At 33.8% G+C, this 21472-nt stretch overlaps 1 protein-coding gene and 1 pseudogene across 1 annotated transcript; one reads left to right on the plus strand and one right to left on the minus strand.

The window, feature by feature from the left end:
- The window catches only part of LOC128171554 (adhesion G protein-coupled receptor B1-like), a 67913-nt pseudogene that overhangs the window by 21134 nt on the left and 25307 nt on the right, over positions 1-21472 (minus strand).
- On the plus strand, positions 14978-15401 carry LOC128171606 (uncharacterized). Its single transcript, XM_052837399.1, is given in 2 exon segments — positions 14978-15202; positions 15205-15401. Coding segments are annotated over 2 exon segments (399 nt in total). The 5' UTR covers positions 14978-15000.

The raw sequence follows: 21472 nt of genomic DNA on the forward strand, positions 1-21472 counted from the left end.
CTCCCTGGATACAATTTGAATTTTTAAAACCTTACTGTGCATCTATAGAACAGTCCCTATCATATCCCAAGATATGATGTGTCTATTCATTAAATCATAAGAGGAGTTCTGGGTTCAATGGTTTTTTTTGAGTGATAAACGTCAATTTACTGCTACTATTTGACTCCCTGGATGAAATTAAAATTTTTAAAACCTTATTGCACATCTACTGGACAGCCCCAATTATACCCCAAGAGATGATGTAGCTACTCTAAAAGTTGTAAGAGGAGTTCCGGGAAACATACTTTTTTGCAAAAAAAACGTCATTTTTTGTTGCCCTCTGATCCCCTTAATAAAATCTGAAACCTGATCACACTTCAATATGACACCCCCAATCACATTCTAGAAGATCATTTGGCTACTGCAAAAAAAAAAATGCCTTTTTTAAAACCAGTTTTCTTTTGTAAAAATAACACGTCATATTTCAGCCATCTAATGACCCCCAGGACAAAATTGAAAATTCCAAACCTTATTGCACATCTATTAGGATACCCTAAAACATATTCCAAGAGATGATTTGTCTACTGTTGGAAATGAAGGAGGAGTTTGAGGAAGAAGGTTTTTTTCGTAATTTTTTCACCAATTATTTGACCCCAGGACTACCAGATAATTTTATTAAACTTTTAACAAAACAACATGACACCCCCAAACAAACTCTAAGAGTTCAGTTTGCTGGTTTATAAGATGCAAGAGCAGTTTGAGAAAGTGAAACGTGACAGACGAACGGACGGAACAGGGTAACAACAATATACCCGGACTTTCTTTAGAAAGTGCTGGTATAATAATAAACATACGCATTTATATATCCATTGTATTTACTAATTCACGACACCCCACTATAGTTTCGTTATGCTAATAATGTTACGTGGTAAACCGTTACATTTTTGAATGGAATAAACTTTTTTGTCATTCATCCTGTTATACGCATAAATACGTACCATACACTTCAACTTCGCAAAATGAGTTGAATACATCAGATTGACTATAGTAGTAAGGGTAAGTAACGTTTGGCAGTCTCTCGTTGAAATAAATGACGTATTGTCCATTCAGAGGACATTGGGTATCAAAAACGACCGGAAAATTGTCCAATATAAAGTTGTTGTCTGTATAACACAAAACCCCCTCTGATTTGTTGGTTGTGTTTGAGACATATATAGAAAATCCCAAGAACCGCATTATCGACCAGGTCCTCCAACTTAAATCTATATCGAAATGTTATCTATTATAAATAAATTGTAAAGTATCAAACAAGTACAAATACAAAGACATTGTTAAAAAATGTAAGAAACATTTTTTTTTTAGTTTTCTACATATGTAATACGTAGATTACTCTATTCATGACATTGCTTTACCTATCTATTTCTAAATGAATATTTTTTTTTTATAGTTTTACTACGTGTAATCAATGGTACAATGTATTTATCATTGATCTGAGATGTACACAAAACGAAATCCTCAGCACGAAACTAAACCAGGCAAAAAACTTATTCATTGCATTGCTGATGTTTTATATATTAGTAAAAAATATAAAAAGATGGTTAATTGTCATTTCACACATTTGAAAAAAAAATTGAAAACGATAAGTTGTCTTTAAAAAGAAATAAATGATGCAAAATGTGATTTTTCCATCTTGCAATAGATAAAATAGAAGAACCATATTTTTATCAATTACGTAAAAGTAATATTAATAATTCGTATTAATCGATCAGGTAAATATGTTTTGTATACATGATTATCAAAAATAGAATATCAAATTTGGTTTTAAAAAATAAAGAACATTAAAATGGGACTGTTATTATTGATAGCGCATTTTAATCTTTGAGTTTTAAAAAAGTAATTCTAAAATTGGTATTGAAAAAAAGAAAAAAGAAAAATACGTGTCACTAATTTTTTTTATTGTTACATGCAAAGATTAAATCATTGATTGTATATCAATCTGAATTATATTCAGATGTTTCCATCACGTTTCATAAACTGTGTTCAGGTTTTTTTTCATTCTTTTTGAATGTTCAAAATGATTATATGAAATCTAATGTAAAGATTCACAATTTTTGGTGTAGTATTTCGCTTCAGGATCTCTAGAATATTGTTGAAAAATTTATCATGACACCCAGCGTAAGGCCCTCGTTAAGCAGCGATACAATAATAAAATAAAAACCGGTATAATATTATTTATATTTTTAAAAAACTGTTTAAAAGAAAGCGTTATTCATTTATATATACAAAACATACCCTTAATGTGATATACCCGGATATCATGGATGCTGTAAATACTGGTAAGATTCACCCACCAGGTGGCGTTTTTTCCTTCAAAGGTTGATGAGCATTGCCCACCATATACGTCTATATAAGATATTTGCCCATCCACAGCATTGCTTGAATTGGTGTCGGAATTGTAGCTAGGTGGATATTGATATGTTGGTCTACTAAGCGCTAAGTTAACTAAAGAAAAGAAAAATCTTCCTTTTTTGATTTAGTATTTGAATATTCAGATTTCTATCGTGTTATATAAAGTTCTTTATTGTTTTTACTTATTACAAGATGCCCCAGGTATTGAAAAGGGTATAAAAACAACCCACAATGTTGTTACCTTAATCCATCAATTTTTACCTTCGAATTTTGTGCACCCCCCCCCCCCCCAAAAAAAAAAATAAGATTACTTATTTGTGATGATCGGTTAATACGTATTTGCAACATTTAAAATCCGATTAATAAAAAAGGAGTAAAGGTAGTCTTTTAATTAAGCCCAAAGACTGTATCTATGATAGTCACCATCACCATTAACAGGATATATAAAGTGTTTAAGAGTAAAATTAGAGCAAATCCGTTGCAAAAAATGCGTTGATATCCCGTCGCAGCTTTGAGGCACAAAAAATCGACTGGGAAATGACAATTTTTTACATTTAATGTATCAATTAGTTATTCATAATTTTAATTGACAGAAAACTTGTAAATAGACTAAGTCATTTTAGAATTTGATTGTTCGTGATTGAAAGAAGAGTTTTTAATCAGACATTGATCTAGGTCTTGACATAGAGCATGACAAATAAACTTAATACAGTTAAAAGGAATCGATTGCAACAACATAAACTCACGCTATATTTCAACATTTTAATCAATTTATTAGGTTTTGCAGCCCCCTCCCATGACCGTTTAAACTAATTGAAAAATTTTACTGTTTGAAAATTCCATATATATTATTACAATTGAAGGTGTGCCCGACTCTGTTAAAGGCAGAGAGAGAGAGAAAGAGAGAGAGAGAGAGAGAGAGAGAGAGAGAGAGAGAGAGAGAGAGAGAGAGAGAGAATATTCAGTTTGAGGTGGGGGAATTTATTTTTTTTCAGATACTGGTGATATAACAAAGCATTCTGACGATTAGATATCTAAAAAATTTTAAAAATAAGTTTAGATATAATACCAACACTAGAAACATAGCAAACAAAGGCACTAAGTTAAAATATTAAATCATATTTAAGAACAAGTCCCTAAAAAGAATAAAACTATATCTGATAAAGTATACAATTTGTGTTGAAGTATTATAATACATGTATATTTACATCTACCAAGTAGTATACTCTCTATATCTTAAGGAAATTTATAGTTAATTCATAGCTCTATAAAAACAGCCAGAATGAAATATAACCGCCCCGTTAATCGATTGGTCGAAATCTACAGTGGCTGAAACTGACAAGAAACTTATAGGACAGATTTCGACACGCCCTTTTTATCAATAGTTCCAAACCTACAGCGACCTAGGAAAAATCACGGACTGCGCGAAATAATCATGACGATGTCATACTCAAAGTTTCACGGGAGTCGATTTGGCTGTTTCTTTAAGTCAACGTACTTACGTATATTAACAGTAATTTAGTGGATTTTACTTACTTTTTATAATCAATTTATCAATAAGCTGAAAAAAACGTGTTAATATGAACAACAAATTGCTTTCTTTGATGATTCTTTAGAGTTATGAAGGTTGCGATCATTGCAGAAAAAAATTACATAACCCTCTAACGCGGGTTATGTATTACTCTGCAATGTCGCAACCCTCATAACCTGAATGAATCACCAAACAAAGCATTTTATTCTTTAAATAAAGCAACAAACTAATCAACTCATTTCCCGTTACATGAACTAGGTTCAAGCTTTGTCGACTTACCAAAGGAAAAAAACATAAAGTTGTGTTTAAATTAAGACCATTTCAAAAATCAAAAGAGATATGTCCATTTTATGAATTAATTTTAAGTTTTAAATGTCCTTGAATGTAGTCATCATTTATTACATGTATCATCCAGTATCTTGTCCAAAACATTTCCCACTATATCTTCAATTAGTATTTACATGTACGTATTAGGCGGCTTTCAACGCTGTTTATAACTAGGATATAAACAGGCACAACGAAACACATTAAAAGAGAAAAAATGACACATATACATTTTTTCTCTATTTTCAGGTTAATAATTCAAAATTTACCTTGCGACCCCTATCCCATCCAAAAACATGATAAAATTAAACGGTAGCATCTATAAATTTAGATGAATGCAAAATTTCTGAATTTAAAAATTGTTAATTTGTTCTTTACTCACTGTAAGCAAAGCTTGATGAAAGACATAAGTTAAGACAAAGAATTGTCTTAAACATCTTCTGACGATCGCCGAAAACAATAGACACCATTGTTAAAACTGAAAATATAAAATTAACATTTGAAGTGTTTTTTGTTTGTAAAAACTATTTATACTAATAAAGGATATGCATGTATAAAATGGTAATTACATTTTAATTCTTTGTAAATATCCTAGAAATTATAATTAATTTCTTAATTATTTCTATCTTTCACTTTGAAAGATAATTTAAAAAATTCTAATGTATTCCTATGTTTTACTTTGCAGTCTTGATGGGTTACAATTTTGGCAATAAATAATACTTACAGAATTATAATTAAAATCATTAGAAAATATTTGACACTTATACATAATTAGGATCATTAATAATTTTGTCTTTGAAAAAAAACCACTTAAGGTTACATTACTGAAAAAACCAGATTGTTTAAGGTTTTCAATACTAGCAAACATTAGTAAAAAATAAAGCAAATATAATATATCATAGTTTGCACATATTTACTAAAATAAATGAAATTAAAGTTTCATTAAAACTCTGCTTTAATCAAATCTGAATTTTTGACATATACCATTTATTGTTTCAAGATTGCCTTAGATATTTATCTATATAAACGAATTTATATAACAACTGTCATTTTTGTAGAGTATTTATGAATATCATATCTTTATTCAGTTCATATTTGCATTGTTATGAAAATTATATGATAATCCTTTTTTTTAGGGGGGGGGGGGTAAATTTCTGATGCATTTCTATATTTGAACAAAGTATGTTAACAAGTGTTTGTTATTTAAAGGAATAATTCAGAACTGTAGTTTTAAGAACTCTCATAAACAGTACTTGGCTACGAGAGTTATAATTGCAATAAAGAAGACAACTACTCTAAAAAAAACAAGTGTGCAACTCAAGCCAGATAATACAATCTAAGTACTTCCTTCTTGAATTCCTGTTACATTCAGTATATGGACGCTGCGTCAGCTCTTTTAATGAAGGATTTCTTTCCATCGAGTTACGTAAGATTTTTTTTTTCATTTGCAAAAGTTATCTTTTTTTACATTTCATTAACACTTAGCTCAATGTTACTGATAATTCAAATACATGTAAAAAGGTGATATTGTGATTGATGTTGGATTTGCAGCACTCACGTGTAGATTAAAACACGATAAATGAAATAAAAAATAAATAAAGAAATAATGGTCTATCTCTTCCATTTATGAAACAACTCCGTCCGAAACCTATCTATCAGTAACAAATAATCGTTCTTGTTAAAATAACCGCGATGTAGATTAATTATAAGGTTCAGATAAATAAGTGCATTAAAAATTCAATAATTATTATGGCGTAATTTTAAATCTATAGATTAAACTGTAGTTAGATCAGTAGATTTTTATGAATTCGATCGCCAAATAATCAATTGATAGAACAAACCTGACTCGGTTAAAAAATCTTATAATATTGTTGCAAACTTAATTCATTAGTACAAACAAGTAAAATAAAATGCTATCAAAGAAATTAACCTGGCAGCACCGAAAGCAAACCAGAACATACAAATTAAAGCATGAAAAATCATATCAGTAGTACTTACATAACAATGTTCTTTCGAACTTCTATCATCACATCACTCCATGCAACTGCCGTTATACGAATCCAGGAGGGATGTTAAAAAGCAGTTTGTAATGTAATCTAAAACCTCATATGAGAGTTTGCAATACAATTAGGGCTGCATAAATAATGTACTCAAAACAAAAGAAATATGGGAAACATGTACAAATAATGTTGTAAAATTATGTTGTTAGAACATTAAATACGGATTGATGCATTTATGAGCGCTTCGACATTTCCCAATTAAAACGATAGACAACAATTAATTATATAGTATAGTTAATTTCTTACACGTTTAAGGCAGTTATTAAAAAAAACCCTGGCAATTACATGTAAGTTATGAATCAAACCATTGAATGCTTAAATAAACAACGTACAAAAACGGTGAAATGTTTAGAACAAAAACTTTTTCAAGCAAAATATGATTTCTTTAGTTATTGATTGTCCACAAGTGACGACTTCCATTTTTTTCCGTGATCTTTGGTATTGTGTTAGTGCTGTATTTTTCACAAGAATGTCTTACTCAATTAATCTTTTTCATAAAGTTTTTGATCGTCAAGGATTTTTGAAAAAGATGCGATCTAATTGAGCCTCACCAATATTGATTTTTTAATGAAATTTGCTCGTATTTTCGACACGGTAAATATTGTATATATTTAAAGATACTGAAAAGTCTTAAAAATTGCAGCTAATTTTAAAATCTACAAGAAGATACACATATACAAATTTATCAAACTGTAAAATATAAATTAGCGTTTGAATATGCCCTTGCAATATTAGAAGACATCCCACTGATATTCTCAGGTAAGAAATATTTCTTATTGTGCTATGTTGCTGAAAAACAACAAACCAGTTCGCTACAATGGATATACATTTCCTGAAGATTAAATGCGTGTCTGGTGATTTTTTAGAACGACGAGACTGTTGATCAGACTTTAAAGTATTCATTGTTAATTGGCATTTTTCAGAAGTCTTGCCCAAGATTACAATCCAGATAATAAATGGCGTATTTAGATTCTTCATGTGTATTTAGATTTTTGTATGACTTTAACATTGCATCAAAGAAAAATTAATCTATGCACATTATTAACTCCTAATAGACTTCATTTTTGTTTGTCAGGTGGGCAATATAACAGTTTATTTTGTAATAAGGAAGAAATAAAACTATCATAATCAGAAAAAAATTCAATGAAGTGGCAAAACACTTAGTTAAACAATTCATGTTATCTAGCCATCATCATCTTAAAACTTCCTTTATGTGTTCGTCTAATATGTGGTACAGTACCCGCAACGTTATTTTTTTACAAGATAAACGATAGGATAGGATTCACGCACGATATGATATCATTAACGCACGATAGAACAGTATACACGCACGAAAGGATAGGATTAACGTACGACAGAACAGTATACACGCACGATATGATAGGATTGATACACGATAGGAAAGGATAAACGATGTATATGATAAACGTATTACCGATTTAAACGATATTTACGAAAAAACTGATAATGGCATAGTTTGAGAGAGAACACGTACAAATAAAGATTTACGTGGAATTTCTTTTCAGTAACAATTGCCGAGTTGTTAATCATCGCTGCATCATTTATAAAATGTATAAAAATGACAAGTTTTTTTTTTCAACTAAAATTATGAGCTTTAATGATCAATAAATTTTCTGTATTGTTAAAATTGTTTTCATTACCGAACACCCTAGCCGATCGCCGCGAATATTTCAGCCCGAGATTAAATCACTCGGAAAATAGCGGGTTTAATTATATAAATCCAATTCTTGTATAAAGTAAATATAAAATCTATCATTAGTACATTTCTTTCTGAATAAGAAAATGATGCATTAAAAACGAATTATTACAGAAAATTTAAATAAATATTTACGCAGATACACATTCCGCGTACGATTTGTTAACATTGTTTTCATTACCACACACCCTAGCTGGAGTCTTGGTAAAATGGGTAGGCAAACCCGGGCCGGGGCAAAAAAAAAAAGCCGGGGCAGATCGATATTTTTCAATTTTCTTTGCTAATAATAAACCAATCTTATTGAAATTTTCAGGATATGTTCCCAATCGATAAAACTGTGTTCGCTGTAAATATTTCTGCACAACATTGTATATTAAGAAATTTATCGACGATTGTTGATTTTCAAGTTGGTAAAATGGGTAGGCAAACCCGGGTCGACATTTTTCGGTTTTGTGGACTTATTTAAGAAAAAACTGAACATTTCACGTTTAATTCCGGTAAAACATATGAAATACTAATAAGAAATAGGCTTTTGTTGAACGGAAAATAATTATTCTTCAATTAATAACAGTTTTTAAGAAAAACCGGGTCACTAAAACCGGATCCGATCACCCGGGACAAACTTGATAATTCCGAGATAGTTGCGTGTCTATGTTATCCCACATGATTTTATTTATGTTTTATTAATGTTACTTTGTAATAAAGATCATAGATACTGTGCCTAGCTTTAATATTATTTTATTAATCACACATAAGCCCAAATGTAAGCTGCTTGATCAATTAACTACTGAATCATCTCATTATGATACTTAGCTAACAGTGATGCAAAGCACTGGATACTAGGGCGTCGTGGTTATCACGATAAGAACAGTACTAAGTCTTGCTTACAGAATAAACGAAAAAAACAAAACAAAACAATACCAGCATGCTTATTTTTTCATATTAAGAAGAAAAAATAGTGCTTTTAATATTTTCTTTAAATATTTATTAAAGGTTAAAATTAATGTGTAACACCAAACATTACTTACCTTTTCAATTTAATAAATTAGGCTCTAATGAGGATACCTCCTTGTGGTTAGAGCTGAGCAATGTCACAATATTTGTGATAGCTAACATCCTCATAATTTCGGAATTTTTAAGTTTGTCCCGGGTGATCGGATCCGGTTTAAGTGACCCGGTTTTTCTTAAAAACTGTAATTAATTGAAGATTTTTTACTTTCCGTTCAATAACTGACTATTTTTTATAAGCATTTTATATGGTTTACCGGAATTAAACGTGAAATGTTCAGTTTTTTTCTTAAATAAGTCCACAAAACCGTAAAATCTCGACCCGGGTTTGCCTACCCATTTTACCAACTTGAAAATTAATAATTGTCGATACATTTCTTAATATACATTGCTTTGCAGAAATATATATAGCGAATATACTTATACTAATTGTTGACATGTCCTGAAAATTTCAATGAGATTAATTGAGTATTAACAAAGAAAATTGAAAAATATCGATCTGCCCCGGCTTTTATTTTGCCCCGGCCCGGGTTTGCCTACCCATTTTACCAAGACTCCCCTAGCTGATTGCCGAGAACATTTCAGCCTGAAATCAAATATCACACGGTAAATAACGGGTTCAAAATACAACTCGGATTTTAATTAAATATAAATTATATCATAAATAGTTTTGTTTCTGTAAAATATGATGCAACAAAATTATATTGCATAAAAGTAAATGTTTACGCAGGTATACACTCTGCGTACGATTTAATATATTCGATATACAGGTAAATATGTTACCTTGTTCCTAAGAACTTCCTTTTTCATTTTCAATGTTAACAGATATGATTTACATATAATATTGGTTAATTTTGATCTAAAAAATTTAAAAATTAGTATCCTGACGGAATGTTGGATAGGATTTTACAATTCTTGTTCGATAAATATTCGTATACGGCGCACCGAACGAGTTGCAACTTAGTAATAAATTTACTTGCTTATAAAAAGGCACGAAACAATTAACACGATTGGATAAACGGAAGAATTGTTGAAATTAAACGATAAACCTGATATTCACGCACGATAGGATAGGATTAACGCACGATAGAACAGTATACACGCACGATAGGATAGAATTAACGCACGATAGAACAGTATACACGCACGATACGATAGGATTGATACACGATACGATAGGATTGTAAAAAATAACGTTGCGGGTACTGTAGTATAAATATTGAGACAAAAAAGAGAGGCACTCTTAAATAATTTAAAAAGAGAGAAACTGTATTAAGTTAAACTGTATTTACAAAGTAGCGAACCATTTTCAACAACGGTATATGCTTTTAACTTTAACATGTTAAAATATTTTTTTTACTAATTGTATCAAACTTGTTAATGAAGTAATTAGTTGGTTACTTTATATTATAATCATTGAACACATTTATTGTTACCTATTTTATAATATGTTGACACAAACCGTCCACTTCGTTATACCTAGTTATAGTCTTATTGGAGATGTGTTCTAAAATTTGGTCGTCATACTTCATGTCCATTAAATATGATAAGATATAAATTTTGTTGGTACGTGATCAAATCTTCTCAGAGGCCCTTAAGGCTTCATAGGATTTGATCACGTGACCAACCAAAGTTATATTCGGGTGAACCTTTTAACTTACTAATTTTTAAAGAAATAAACAACAATTTAAAAAGTTCATCGGGATATAGAATTGGTTGGTCAAGTGATCAAATCATGTGAAGCCTGAAGAGTTTCTCAGATTATTCAAGTACGTACCAACCAAGTTCATATTCAGGTGAACTTTTTAAACATTGCTATTTATTGCTAATATATACACATAATACATAATAATATAATAATACACACCGTTTAGAATTGTTAAAATTATCGAGATTTATGTTTACAATAACCCAACCAACAAGCGATAAGCGCGTGCTACGATCATTGTGACGTCATGAAACAATTTATATATAATTGAATGTTTTCACTACTTTAGAGGTTCATATTGTGATAAATTGGCAAATTTATGTTTATGTGAATTGGAGATCTTGTTAGTCTGAGTGAACCGTTAAATGTCCAGCTGGCACTTAATTAATATGTCATCCGTATGTGCAGCTGGTGGGTCTCTGATGTCTTATCAGACCTGTGGGAAAAGGGGGATCATTAGTGTAATTGTTTATTTTCTCTCTAGCCAGGGAGTGCTATGATGGGCGATTAATGGCTTAGAAACCCTGGGAGGAGGGAGTAAAAATGATAACGAGAGAAAGAGAGGGGGAGTCGGAGAGTAAGACTTGAAGAGGACAGATATTTAAGTTCATCATAAGTGATGTGTTTTGCTCTTGTAGTGTACATGTGTAAATATGTAAATAAACTGTAAATATAACTACTGTTTTAATTTCATTGACAAGTCTGTCACGTTACAATTTTTGGTGGCAGCAGTGGGATTATACAAAGTAAAAATGACGGACACAGATACACCTACTGTGCTATTTGGAATTCGCCGGGATAGAAGCGACACTGGCATCGGGACTATGACATCAACACCACATGTTAATGGACTTAGAAGAGGACTTGAGCGTGATTATGAAACATTGCAGGAACAAATAAGAAATACCACTGAGGCATTAGGAAACTCCAGTCCAAGACATTTTAGTTTTTCGAATAGTAACTCGAGTGGGCAAGATTTTAAGAAACCGGTAGTTCAACCTGCAGCGTACGATGGAAGACTACACATTGTGGCAGAAATGTTAGTCCATGTTTTTGGCTTCATACCTCAGAGGAGCGGCCCAGGGATTCTTAGCAGATTAGAATTGGGAACGTATGAGGAACTCAAAAGAGCGCTCAGTCGTCGATTTGGCTCCGAGAACAGGACGGAACTTTTCCGTGTTCAACTAAAGAACCTGGTACGGAAACGGGATCAAGCTTTGCCAAAACTTGGGCAGTATACCGGTATCAAACGCCTGAGTCGGAAAGCTTATCCGAGTGCTCCATCCGATCTAATGGAGACCCTCGGCAGGGAGCACTTTGTTGATGCCCTCACAGATTACGATATGAGGTTACGGATTCAGCAAGCTCGTCCAAGGAATATAGATGAAGCAACGAAATTGGCCGTCGAGCTTGATGCTTTTAACCAAGCCGAAAAACAAAAAGAAAAACGATTATCAACCTCTGTACGACACGTAAACACAACTAAAACGTCATTTTGTACAAACGAAATTCAATCGTGTATCGCAGAAATTTAAAAAGAGTTGTCGGAAATTCGAGAAGATATGAAACCAAAACCAATCATCCGCAGCAGGAAAATCAGGATTGAAACCCGTACCGAGATCATCCCGCATTTCTAAGGATGGATCAGGAATGTTCCTTACTGGACTGATCGGTAAGCAAAATCAGTGTAAATTGAAACTTTTCGTTGATACAGGTGCAAATGTGTCAATCATTAACAGTGCTGTTTTTGAACAATTGAATCCGCTCCCTTCGTTGAGATCAACCAATTTGAGTATGAGAATGGCAGACGGGAAGAGTATAGGCACTCGGGAGATCACGACATTGACTCTAACTTTTGCCGATGTAACGGTAGAGCACAATTTCTGGATCGTGGATATTGATGAGGACATAGAGGGAATTCTTGGGTTTGATTTCCTGCAAGCCCAGAATTGTGTCCTGGACTTTGGTAATGGGCAATTTCACCTTGACGGTAAGGTGATTCGATGTTTGACATTATCCTGTAATTCAATCCGTTGCTGCAAAGTCGTTCTGAATGAAACAAATGTCATTCCCGCTCGATCGGAGATGGTTCTACAAGGAAAAGTTCTCAATCGAGAGTGCGCACCGGAATCTGGTCTATTGATTCCCGCTGAGAAATTTGCTGAAAAGTACAACTTGGTGATAGGAGAAGCCGTCTTGAATCAAACGAATGAGAATGTGCCTATCCGTGTTCTCAATAGGTCGGATCAGCCCATTAAAGTCTACCAGAGGACACTGGTTGGTCATTGCGAGGCTGTAACTGTTGATGCCACATTGAGTCTGAAAGTTCAAACTGTTTCGCGTGTGCCGAACTACCTAAAAACGCTTCTGGCAGAGTCATGTGTGAATTTGGATGATAACCAGTCAAAAGTACTGTAGGACTTTTTCAGTAAAAACTGTGATGTTTTTGCGGCGATCAAGGAAGCGTTAGGGCGAACTGGGATAATTAAACATAAGATCGACACCCAAGGAGCGGAAGCGGTAAAACAACGACCGCGTCGTATGCTATTTGCTTAGAGAGCCGAGGCTACGTCTCAGATCCAATCAATGTTGAAGCAGGACGTGATAGAGAAATCAGAAGGCCCATGGTCCTCGCCGATTGTACTTGTTCGTAAAAAGGATGGTTGTTTACGATTTGAAAAGTCCCGTGCTCTCCTATCCGGATCCTAAGGGAGGTGAATTCGTTCTAGATACAGACGCGAGCAACAGAGCGATTGGTGCCGTTCTATCGCAAATTCAGGATGGTGAGGAAAAAGTCATAGGCTACTTTAGTCATGCGCTGGGAAAAGCAGAAAATAATTATTGTGTAACCCGGAAGGAACTACTCGCAATTGTTGAGGCAGTGAAACATTTCCATTGTTACCTGTCTGGCAGAAGATTCCGTCTGAGGACAGACCATGGATCACTCCGTCGGCTTTTCAACTTCAAGGATATTGAAAGCCAGTTAGCTCGATGGCTTCAAGTGCTGGACATATATGACTTTGAAATCAAACATAGATCAGGAGCCAAGCATTTGAATGGCGACGCACTGTCCCGTCGACCTTGTCAGGACTGCGCATACTGCGAACGAACAGAACAAAACTCCCGCGTTCAGAGTAAATGTGACGTCGTTCGGAAGACAAGGGCTGGAAATCAAAACTGGTTGATTGGTATATCCTCGACTCAAATAGCAAAAGCACATGCGCTTGCGTCGATAAGAGCGGTCATGTTTTGAAAGGCTCTCTCAAAAAATGCCATTTTTTGAGCATTTAAAGCCGTCATTAAGTCAAAACTGTATGGGAGCGTGTTGATGCAGTAAGTGTAGTTACCATCTCTGAGGGGGCTTTTGCGATTTTTTGTGATTTCGAGGTTTGTACTACAACGTTGCATTATGTCCAATATGCAAACAATACAAAGGAACCATAAAAACACTTCACTCTCGGAACGTCAGGACAGGCAAGAACCTTCGAAAGGCAACGTCATACCTGAGTGGGCCCGACAGAAAAGCCTAGCTAACGGGATCAGTAACGGTACCTCTAGATGTGACCATAATGAGGCGAATCCACTAGAGCTCATAGTGGCTTCCCTGACGAAATATGTAGCACAAATTCAGGACGATCTATACGAACAGGATGGTTTTCACGATAGAATTACATGTCTAGCGCAAAATTATGATGAAAATACCAGTGAGTTGGAGACCTTACGAGCAGAGAACTCTCATCTTCAAGAGGAAGTTCAACTTCTGAAATCCATTGTCATTAACCTAGACCGAAAAGTGACGCAAAATCAAAATGACATCATCGACCTTAAATCAATATCAATGAAACACAACATACTCATTCATAACCTCGCCGAAGAGGATGGAGAAAATCTGTTTATCAAAATTCCAGCATTGATTATAGAACACTTAGGGGTAGATACGAAATTCAGTAACATCCATAGAAACGGGTGGGGCAAGCAGGATAAACCTCGCTCAATTACAGGGCGACTTATCAATCAACTTCCCTGACAAAGAAAAATTCTTAATGCCAACAAAGAGAGAAAAGACAAAGTTCCAAAACTTCCCTTTTACATTACTCCACAGCAACCTATTCAAATTACGGAATACAGGAAGAAGCTGGTATATAGTACAAAATACAGAAAGGATAACGTAAGGACACGCATTCTGGGCAACAAACTGGTCTTCCAATACGGAACCGTTTACAGGGATAAAGTTACGAAACCGAGAGCTGAAGATCTCCTTTAGATGGACGAGGACGAAAAACAGAAATATGAGTTCCTCGACACTGTAACAAGTGGCCCAGTAACAGAAGCGGGAAACAAGTTCTCTGCGACAGCGGCTGAGGTAGACACTTACGCCAAAGTGCGGAGCTTCTATAAGAAAGTGGTCAGTGATCCGGAGTGTGCCCGAGCAGATCATAACATCATTGTGTACAGATTTCGTGACAAGTCGGTAAGATACACGAAGATTACCAAGACGACGGCGAATACGGCGCAGGTCGTAACATACTTAAGGTAATGCATGACAATAACGTAGAGAATGCGGCTGTTGTCGTAACCAGAGTGTTCGCGAAGCATATTGGCTTGCGGCGCTTCTCCACCATGGAGGAAGCTGCGATCGCTGCACTTCGTACACTCAGTGATTAACTGACCCATTGTTTTCCACTTGGAGTTCGAAGAATCTAACAACTTCCATGCACCCCCCCCCCCCCTCCTCCCCAGAATACTGTCTCGGAATTTTGAAAAAAAACTGACTTATGTAATATATCTTAAAGCATTTTTTTTTTACCATGTGACTCTTTAAGTTGCGTACTATTTAATCACTTATATTATTGTAAGTACAAATTATTGTTCATTATTTTTTTCAATATTTCGAAACCGGGACTTTTTCATCCCCACGTCTATATTTTTTCCCGGAAACTTTCGATATTTTGGTTTTGGTTTTGTCATTACAGAGGCATTTTAAGTTTCCGGTATCTATTCTATTGTAGACGGCTTTTAAAGATTATATGAAAACGGTAATAAGAGCTCAATAAATGGTTTATGAGATGACCGAAAGTAAGATTAACATATCATGATGTGTTACTTACTTACAATTGTATATATACATTCCTTTTTTCACGTTCCTTTTTTTTCTTTTTGCAATTTGTTTTTTGTTTACTCATATTGGCTCTTTATGGTATGTCCTTGTGTGGGTCGTGCATGCTGTTTACTTATCATTGCCTATGTAAGAGAACCTAGTACTTACTATGAATTAGAATCTTAACTTCTCACTACTTTCTTTTAATGTTGATGGCCTTGGAGCCAATTTTAAAAGAAACAGTATATTCAACTGGTTAAAGTCAAATTACAAAGATTTTTTTTATTTTCTTACAAGAAACCCACTCCACGACAACAGTAGCAAATATATGGGAAAAAGAATGGGGCTCAAAACATTTGTTCTCACATGGTTTAACTAACAAATGTTGTGTTGCAATCCTAACCCCACCAAATATAGACTTCAAAGTTATTGATACAATTAGAGATAATGAAGGACGATTCCTAAAAATTTCAATTGAAATCAATTATACTCTTTTTTATTTCATCAACATTTATGCACCAACAAAAGATCACAAACCAGAACAAAACAAATTCCTTGAATTCCTTTTGCACCATCTAACTCGCATTTGTGATGAAAATGTGATAGTGGGGGGGGGGGGGGAGAGAAATTTTAATATAACTCTAAACCCAGAATTAGATAAGAAAGGGGGAAATTGTGAGCAACACTCAGCTTATAGAGAAAACTTAAAAGGTTTTATGGACACATATGTTATGGTTGATATCTGGAGAAACCAGCACCATGATGTTAGTTTATTTACTTATTTTCCAAGTAACCTATTATCCTTTCAAGAATAGACTTATGGCTTGTTCCATCTTTTTTATCCCCATTTATAAAATCAGATATCAAACACTCAATCAAACCAATCATAGTGTTATTTTGTTAAACATTAACAGTGCTTTACATGCAAATAGAGGGCCAGGTTTCTGGAAATTGAATGCTTCCCTTCTGGAAGATATTTGTTTTGTTAACCATGTCCATGAAAATCTAAAAAATTTAAAAGGAAAATACAAAGATCTAGAAGATAAACACCTTAAATGGGACTCTATCAAATGTGAACTCCAGGGAATCATCAAATATTTTAAGTTAAAAGCTAGGAAAACAAGAGAAAGAGAAAAGGAACTGAACAAAAAACTTGAATCTCAAACACAATTAATTGTTTCACAACCCTCACCTGAAAGGTTAGAAGAATATCAAAACTTAAAAAATGAATTAGAAGAAATATATAATAACAAAACAAAAGGTGTTATGTTAAGATCTCATGCAATCTGGTGTGCAGAAGGAGAGAAATCAACTAAATATTTCCTCTCCCTTGAAAAAAGAAACTATAAAAACAAACGTATTGATAAACTAGTTATTAATAACATCACACTGACAGATATTGAAACAATTATTCAAAAGGGGAAAGAATATTACCAATGTTTATATAAATCATCACAGGAAAATGTTTTAAGTTAAGAAGAGATCTCTAACTTTCTTAACAATTTGGATGTCCCAAGGTATTCAGACAATGAAGCTATGGAATGTGAAGGCGCTATAACTGAAACAGAATGCTCAAAAATTCTCTCTAATTTAAGTTAAATAAAACCCCTGGAAGTGATGGCTTCCAGGTGGAATTTTACAAATTTTGTTGGCCTGAAACTAAAGATTTAGTTTTGGAAAGCATTAATTATTCTGTTGTTAAAAATAGAATGTCAAATGATCAAAGAAAAGGTGTGATCACTCTAGTTCCAAAAAAGGATAAAGACAGAACAAATCTAAAAAACTGGAGGCCTATATCTTTGTTAAATTTCGATTATAAAATTGTTGCAAAAGTATTAGCAAATCGAGTTATTGGTATTCTTCCAAAACTAATTGACTCTGATGAAACAGGATATATGAAGAAAAGGTTCATAATTGAAAACATTAGAACCATATCAGACCTTATTACAGTAACACATCTAAAAACATCCCAGGCTCGATTCTATTAGTTGATTTTGAGAAAGCCTTTTATACAGTTGAGTGGTCATATTTAAATAGGGTTTTAAATATATTTGGCCTTGAAGATAGTTTTAAATCATGGGTCAAAATTTTATACACTGATATTTCCAGCTGCATAATCAATGATGGTTTTACTTCCAATTTTTTTAATATCGGTAGAGGAGTAAGGCAAGACTGTCCCTTATCACCATACTTATTTGTATTATGCGTCGAAATTCTAGCAATAGCTATAAGACAAAATAAAAAAATTAGAGGTATTAAAATAGGTGACACTGAATTTAAAATAAGTCAGTTAGCTGATGATACAACTTGTTTCCTTAGTGATGAAGAGTCAGGTTTTGAAGTTTTGAATATCATGCAAACATTTCACAGCTTATCTGGGTTAAAGATAAATCTAAATAAAACTGAAGCAATATGGATAGGATCAAAAAGAAATCACAAACCAGGAACTTTGACAGTAAAATGGTCAAAAGGAGACTTGTCAAAACTTGTATACTTAGCCTCTGTTATTCCAATTCTAGACAACGTAATAAATATGGTTAAAAAATAAATAAATAGATTTATATGGAATTCAGAAATCCCTAAAATAAAATACTCAATTAGCTGTCAAAGTGTTGAAGATGGTGGATACAAATTTCCAAATTTTGAAATTCAAGTTAAGTCACTTGAATTAAATTGGATCCAAAGATTTCTTTAGTGCAAATGAAGCAAAGTGGAAAAAGTTGATAAATGCTTTCACAGGAACTATGAATATCACTGATCTCCCCTTAACACCCATGTAGTCTGTCAACTTCTACAATCAGATTGCCTACTTTTTACCATAATATTATACTTCATTGAAAATATTAAGAAATTGTATGAATGAAATCAGTCTAAATCCTCCCATTTTCACAGAGTGTCTATGGTTTAACAATTATTTATGTATTGAAAACAAACCAATATTTTTCTCAGAGTGGTATAAACATGGAATAATGTTTTTAGAGGATATTTTAAACAACAATGGTACTTTCTTTACTTTAGATGAGTTTAATGAAAGGTTAAGATTTAAACCATCCTTTTTCCAATATACTAGCCTTCTTTCTTATATTCCAATTAAATGGAAAAAACTGTCAAAAAGGAAACACATATTCTCTCAAGTGAACGGGACCAAAACTACACTTTGAATATTCAGGGCAAGCTTGTACCTTTATGTAAGCTAACTTGCAAAGATATTTACTGGATTTTGCTCAACAACTGCAAGGACTCAACCCATTGTATTCAAAAATGGTCGGAAATTTTTAATTTAGAAATTCCTTCTTCTGATTATAAAAAAAATATTCAAATTACCTTTCCAGTGCTGCACACAAACTAGTATACAATCTCTTCAGTTAAAAAAATTACACAGAATAATAGTACATAATAAGTCTCTATGTAATATGAAACTGATACAAGTCCTAATTGTAATATTTGTAACGAAATTGACACAATACAGCATAGATTTTACCTATGCAACAGCATTCAAGTATTTAATATATTGGTGGCAACAACATATAGAAATTGTTAATCTTTTGACAATGAAAGATGTCATTTTTGGTTGTTATGATATCAACAATATTTCACTAAATTTTTGTATTTTGATTGGAAAATGTTTTATCCATTTAACTCGTACAAAATCACCTGGCAGACAAGTTCAGTTTACTGTTTTCAAAAACTATCTGAAAAATAAAATTCATGCCAAAGAAAGTTACTTATGTTCAACAAACCAAATGCAATTTTTTTTTTAGAAATCTGGCAGCCATTACTAGCCGGATTGTAACATTCATAAAAATGAGTAATGGTGAATTTAGATTTTGAATGTACCGAAAATTATAGTTTAAGATTTGAAGTTTATTAGGTCAGATTACTTTCCATATTGTTGATCAGTCTGTGTCTTTTTTTTCTTCTTCTCTCTTCATTCTAAATCAAGGAGCAATCTTTTTTTCTTGTGTTTCTTTTTTTTTTTTGTATTTTTTTATGTTTTTATTTGAAAAAGTTCTATGCAATGATCTTTATTATATAAATTGCATATATACAAGGGTGACGTATGATCTAATCCATTCTATTGTACAATGTCTAATATTATTGTCATGTACCATATGGTGAGCCAATAAAAATATTGAAAGAAAAAAAAAGCACAGAGTGAAGACCGCCATATCGGTAGGATTCTGAAGAGGTTTGTTAACAATCAGGAAAAACCGAAATGGGAAGAAATATCAATGGAAGGTGTCCCAGTAAAAACCCTGTGGGCCCAATGGAACAGGCTTGAAGTGCGTGAAGGTGTTTTGCACAGGAAATGGGAGGACGAGTCTGGAAAACGGATTACGTACCAACTGCTGGTTACAGAGTTATATCGTGCAGATATATTAAAGTCCCTCTATGATGCGGTGACAGCCTGTCACCTAGGTGTCAATAAAACGCTATCACGAGTTCGAGAACACTTCTATTGGCCTGGAATTGGTTCTTATGTGAATGAGTGGTGTAGGAAGTGTGAGCAGTGTTCTGCACGAAAAAATCCACCAAAATCCTACAAAGCGCCGATGAAGCTATACAATGTGGGTGCCCCAATGGAAAGAATTGCACTCGACATAATGGGACCATTGACCATGACTGATCAGGGAAATCGGTATATATTACTCATTTGTGACTACTTCACTAAATGGACAAAAGCATTCGCCATTCCGGACCAGGAAGCGGAAACAATCTTATAGAAACTTGTGCAAGAGTTTACATGTCGTCTGGGTGTTCCGATTCAAGTGCATTCTGATCAAGGATACAAGGTAGAAATTTCGAGTCTGCTTTTTTTTTGCGAGATGACAAAATTATTAGGAATTCAGAAAACCCGAACTACTGCATTACATCCGCAGTCGGATGGCATGATTGAACGCTTTAACAAGACAGTCGGAAATATGCTAGCTACACTTGTAGAAAAAGATCAGAGGAACTGGGATGAAGTTTAACCGTTGGCGATGATGGCATACCGTAGTGCTGACCAGGAGACTACGTCCTATTCTCCAAACAAGATGATGTTGAACCGTGAAGCGCATTTACATGTGGATCTCGTGTACGGAAGTTTACCCGTGAACAGTGCAACGAGTGTTCCGCAGTATGTGGCAGATCTCAAGGACCGTATGTTTAAAGTACACGAAGCGGCAAAAGAACACATCAAAAGTGCAAGCAAAAAACAAAAGTCGGAATACGATTACAGCGCAAAATTCCAACCGTACAAAGATGGTGACTTCGTATGGATGTATGACCCCAAGCGTAAGGTCGGACTGAGCCCCAAATTACAATCAAATTGGGACGGACCATACCGAGTAATTATATCAATATCAGATCTCGTGTATCGTGTCCAGAAGTCACCGAATTCTAAACCGTGGGTGGTACATTACAACCGACTAAAGCCGTTCCACTGAGAGACAGATGTGTGGCGAAATGCTGACGACCATCAGACTGACTCCGATGATGATTCTGCGAACAGTTCAATTATTGACAATGATTGCGATGAGTATAGTCGCGGAAAACGTGTGCGTCGCCCTGTAGATCATTTGGACTTATAAGAAATTATAAGACAGTGACTGTTTATTTGTTGTTTTATGAACATCGAAATGAATAATTGATTGTT

Source organism: Crassostrea angulata, chromosome 2 (assembly GCF_025612915.1).
Source record: "Crassostrea angulata isolate pt1a10 chromosome 2, ASM2561291v2, whole genome shotgun sequence".
Classification (NCBI taxonomy): Eukaryota; Metazoa; Mollusca; class Bivalvia; order Ostreida; family Ostreidae; genus Magallana; species Magallana angulata.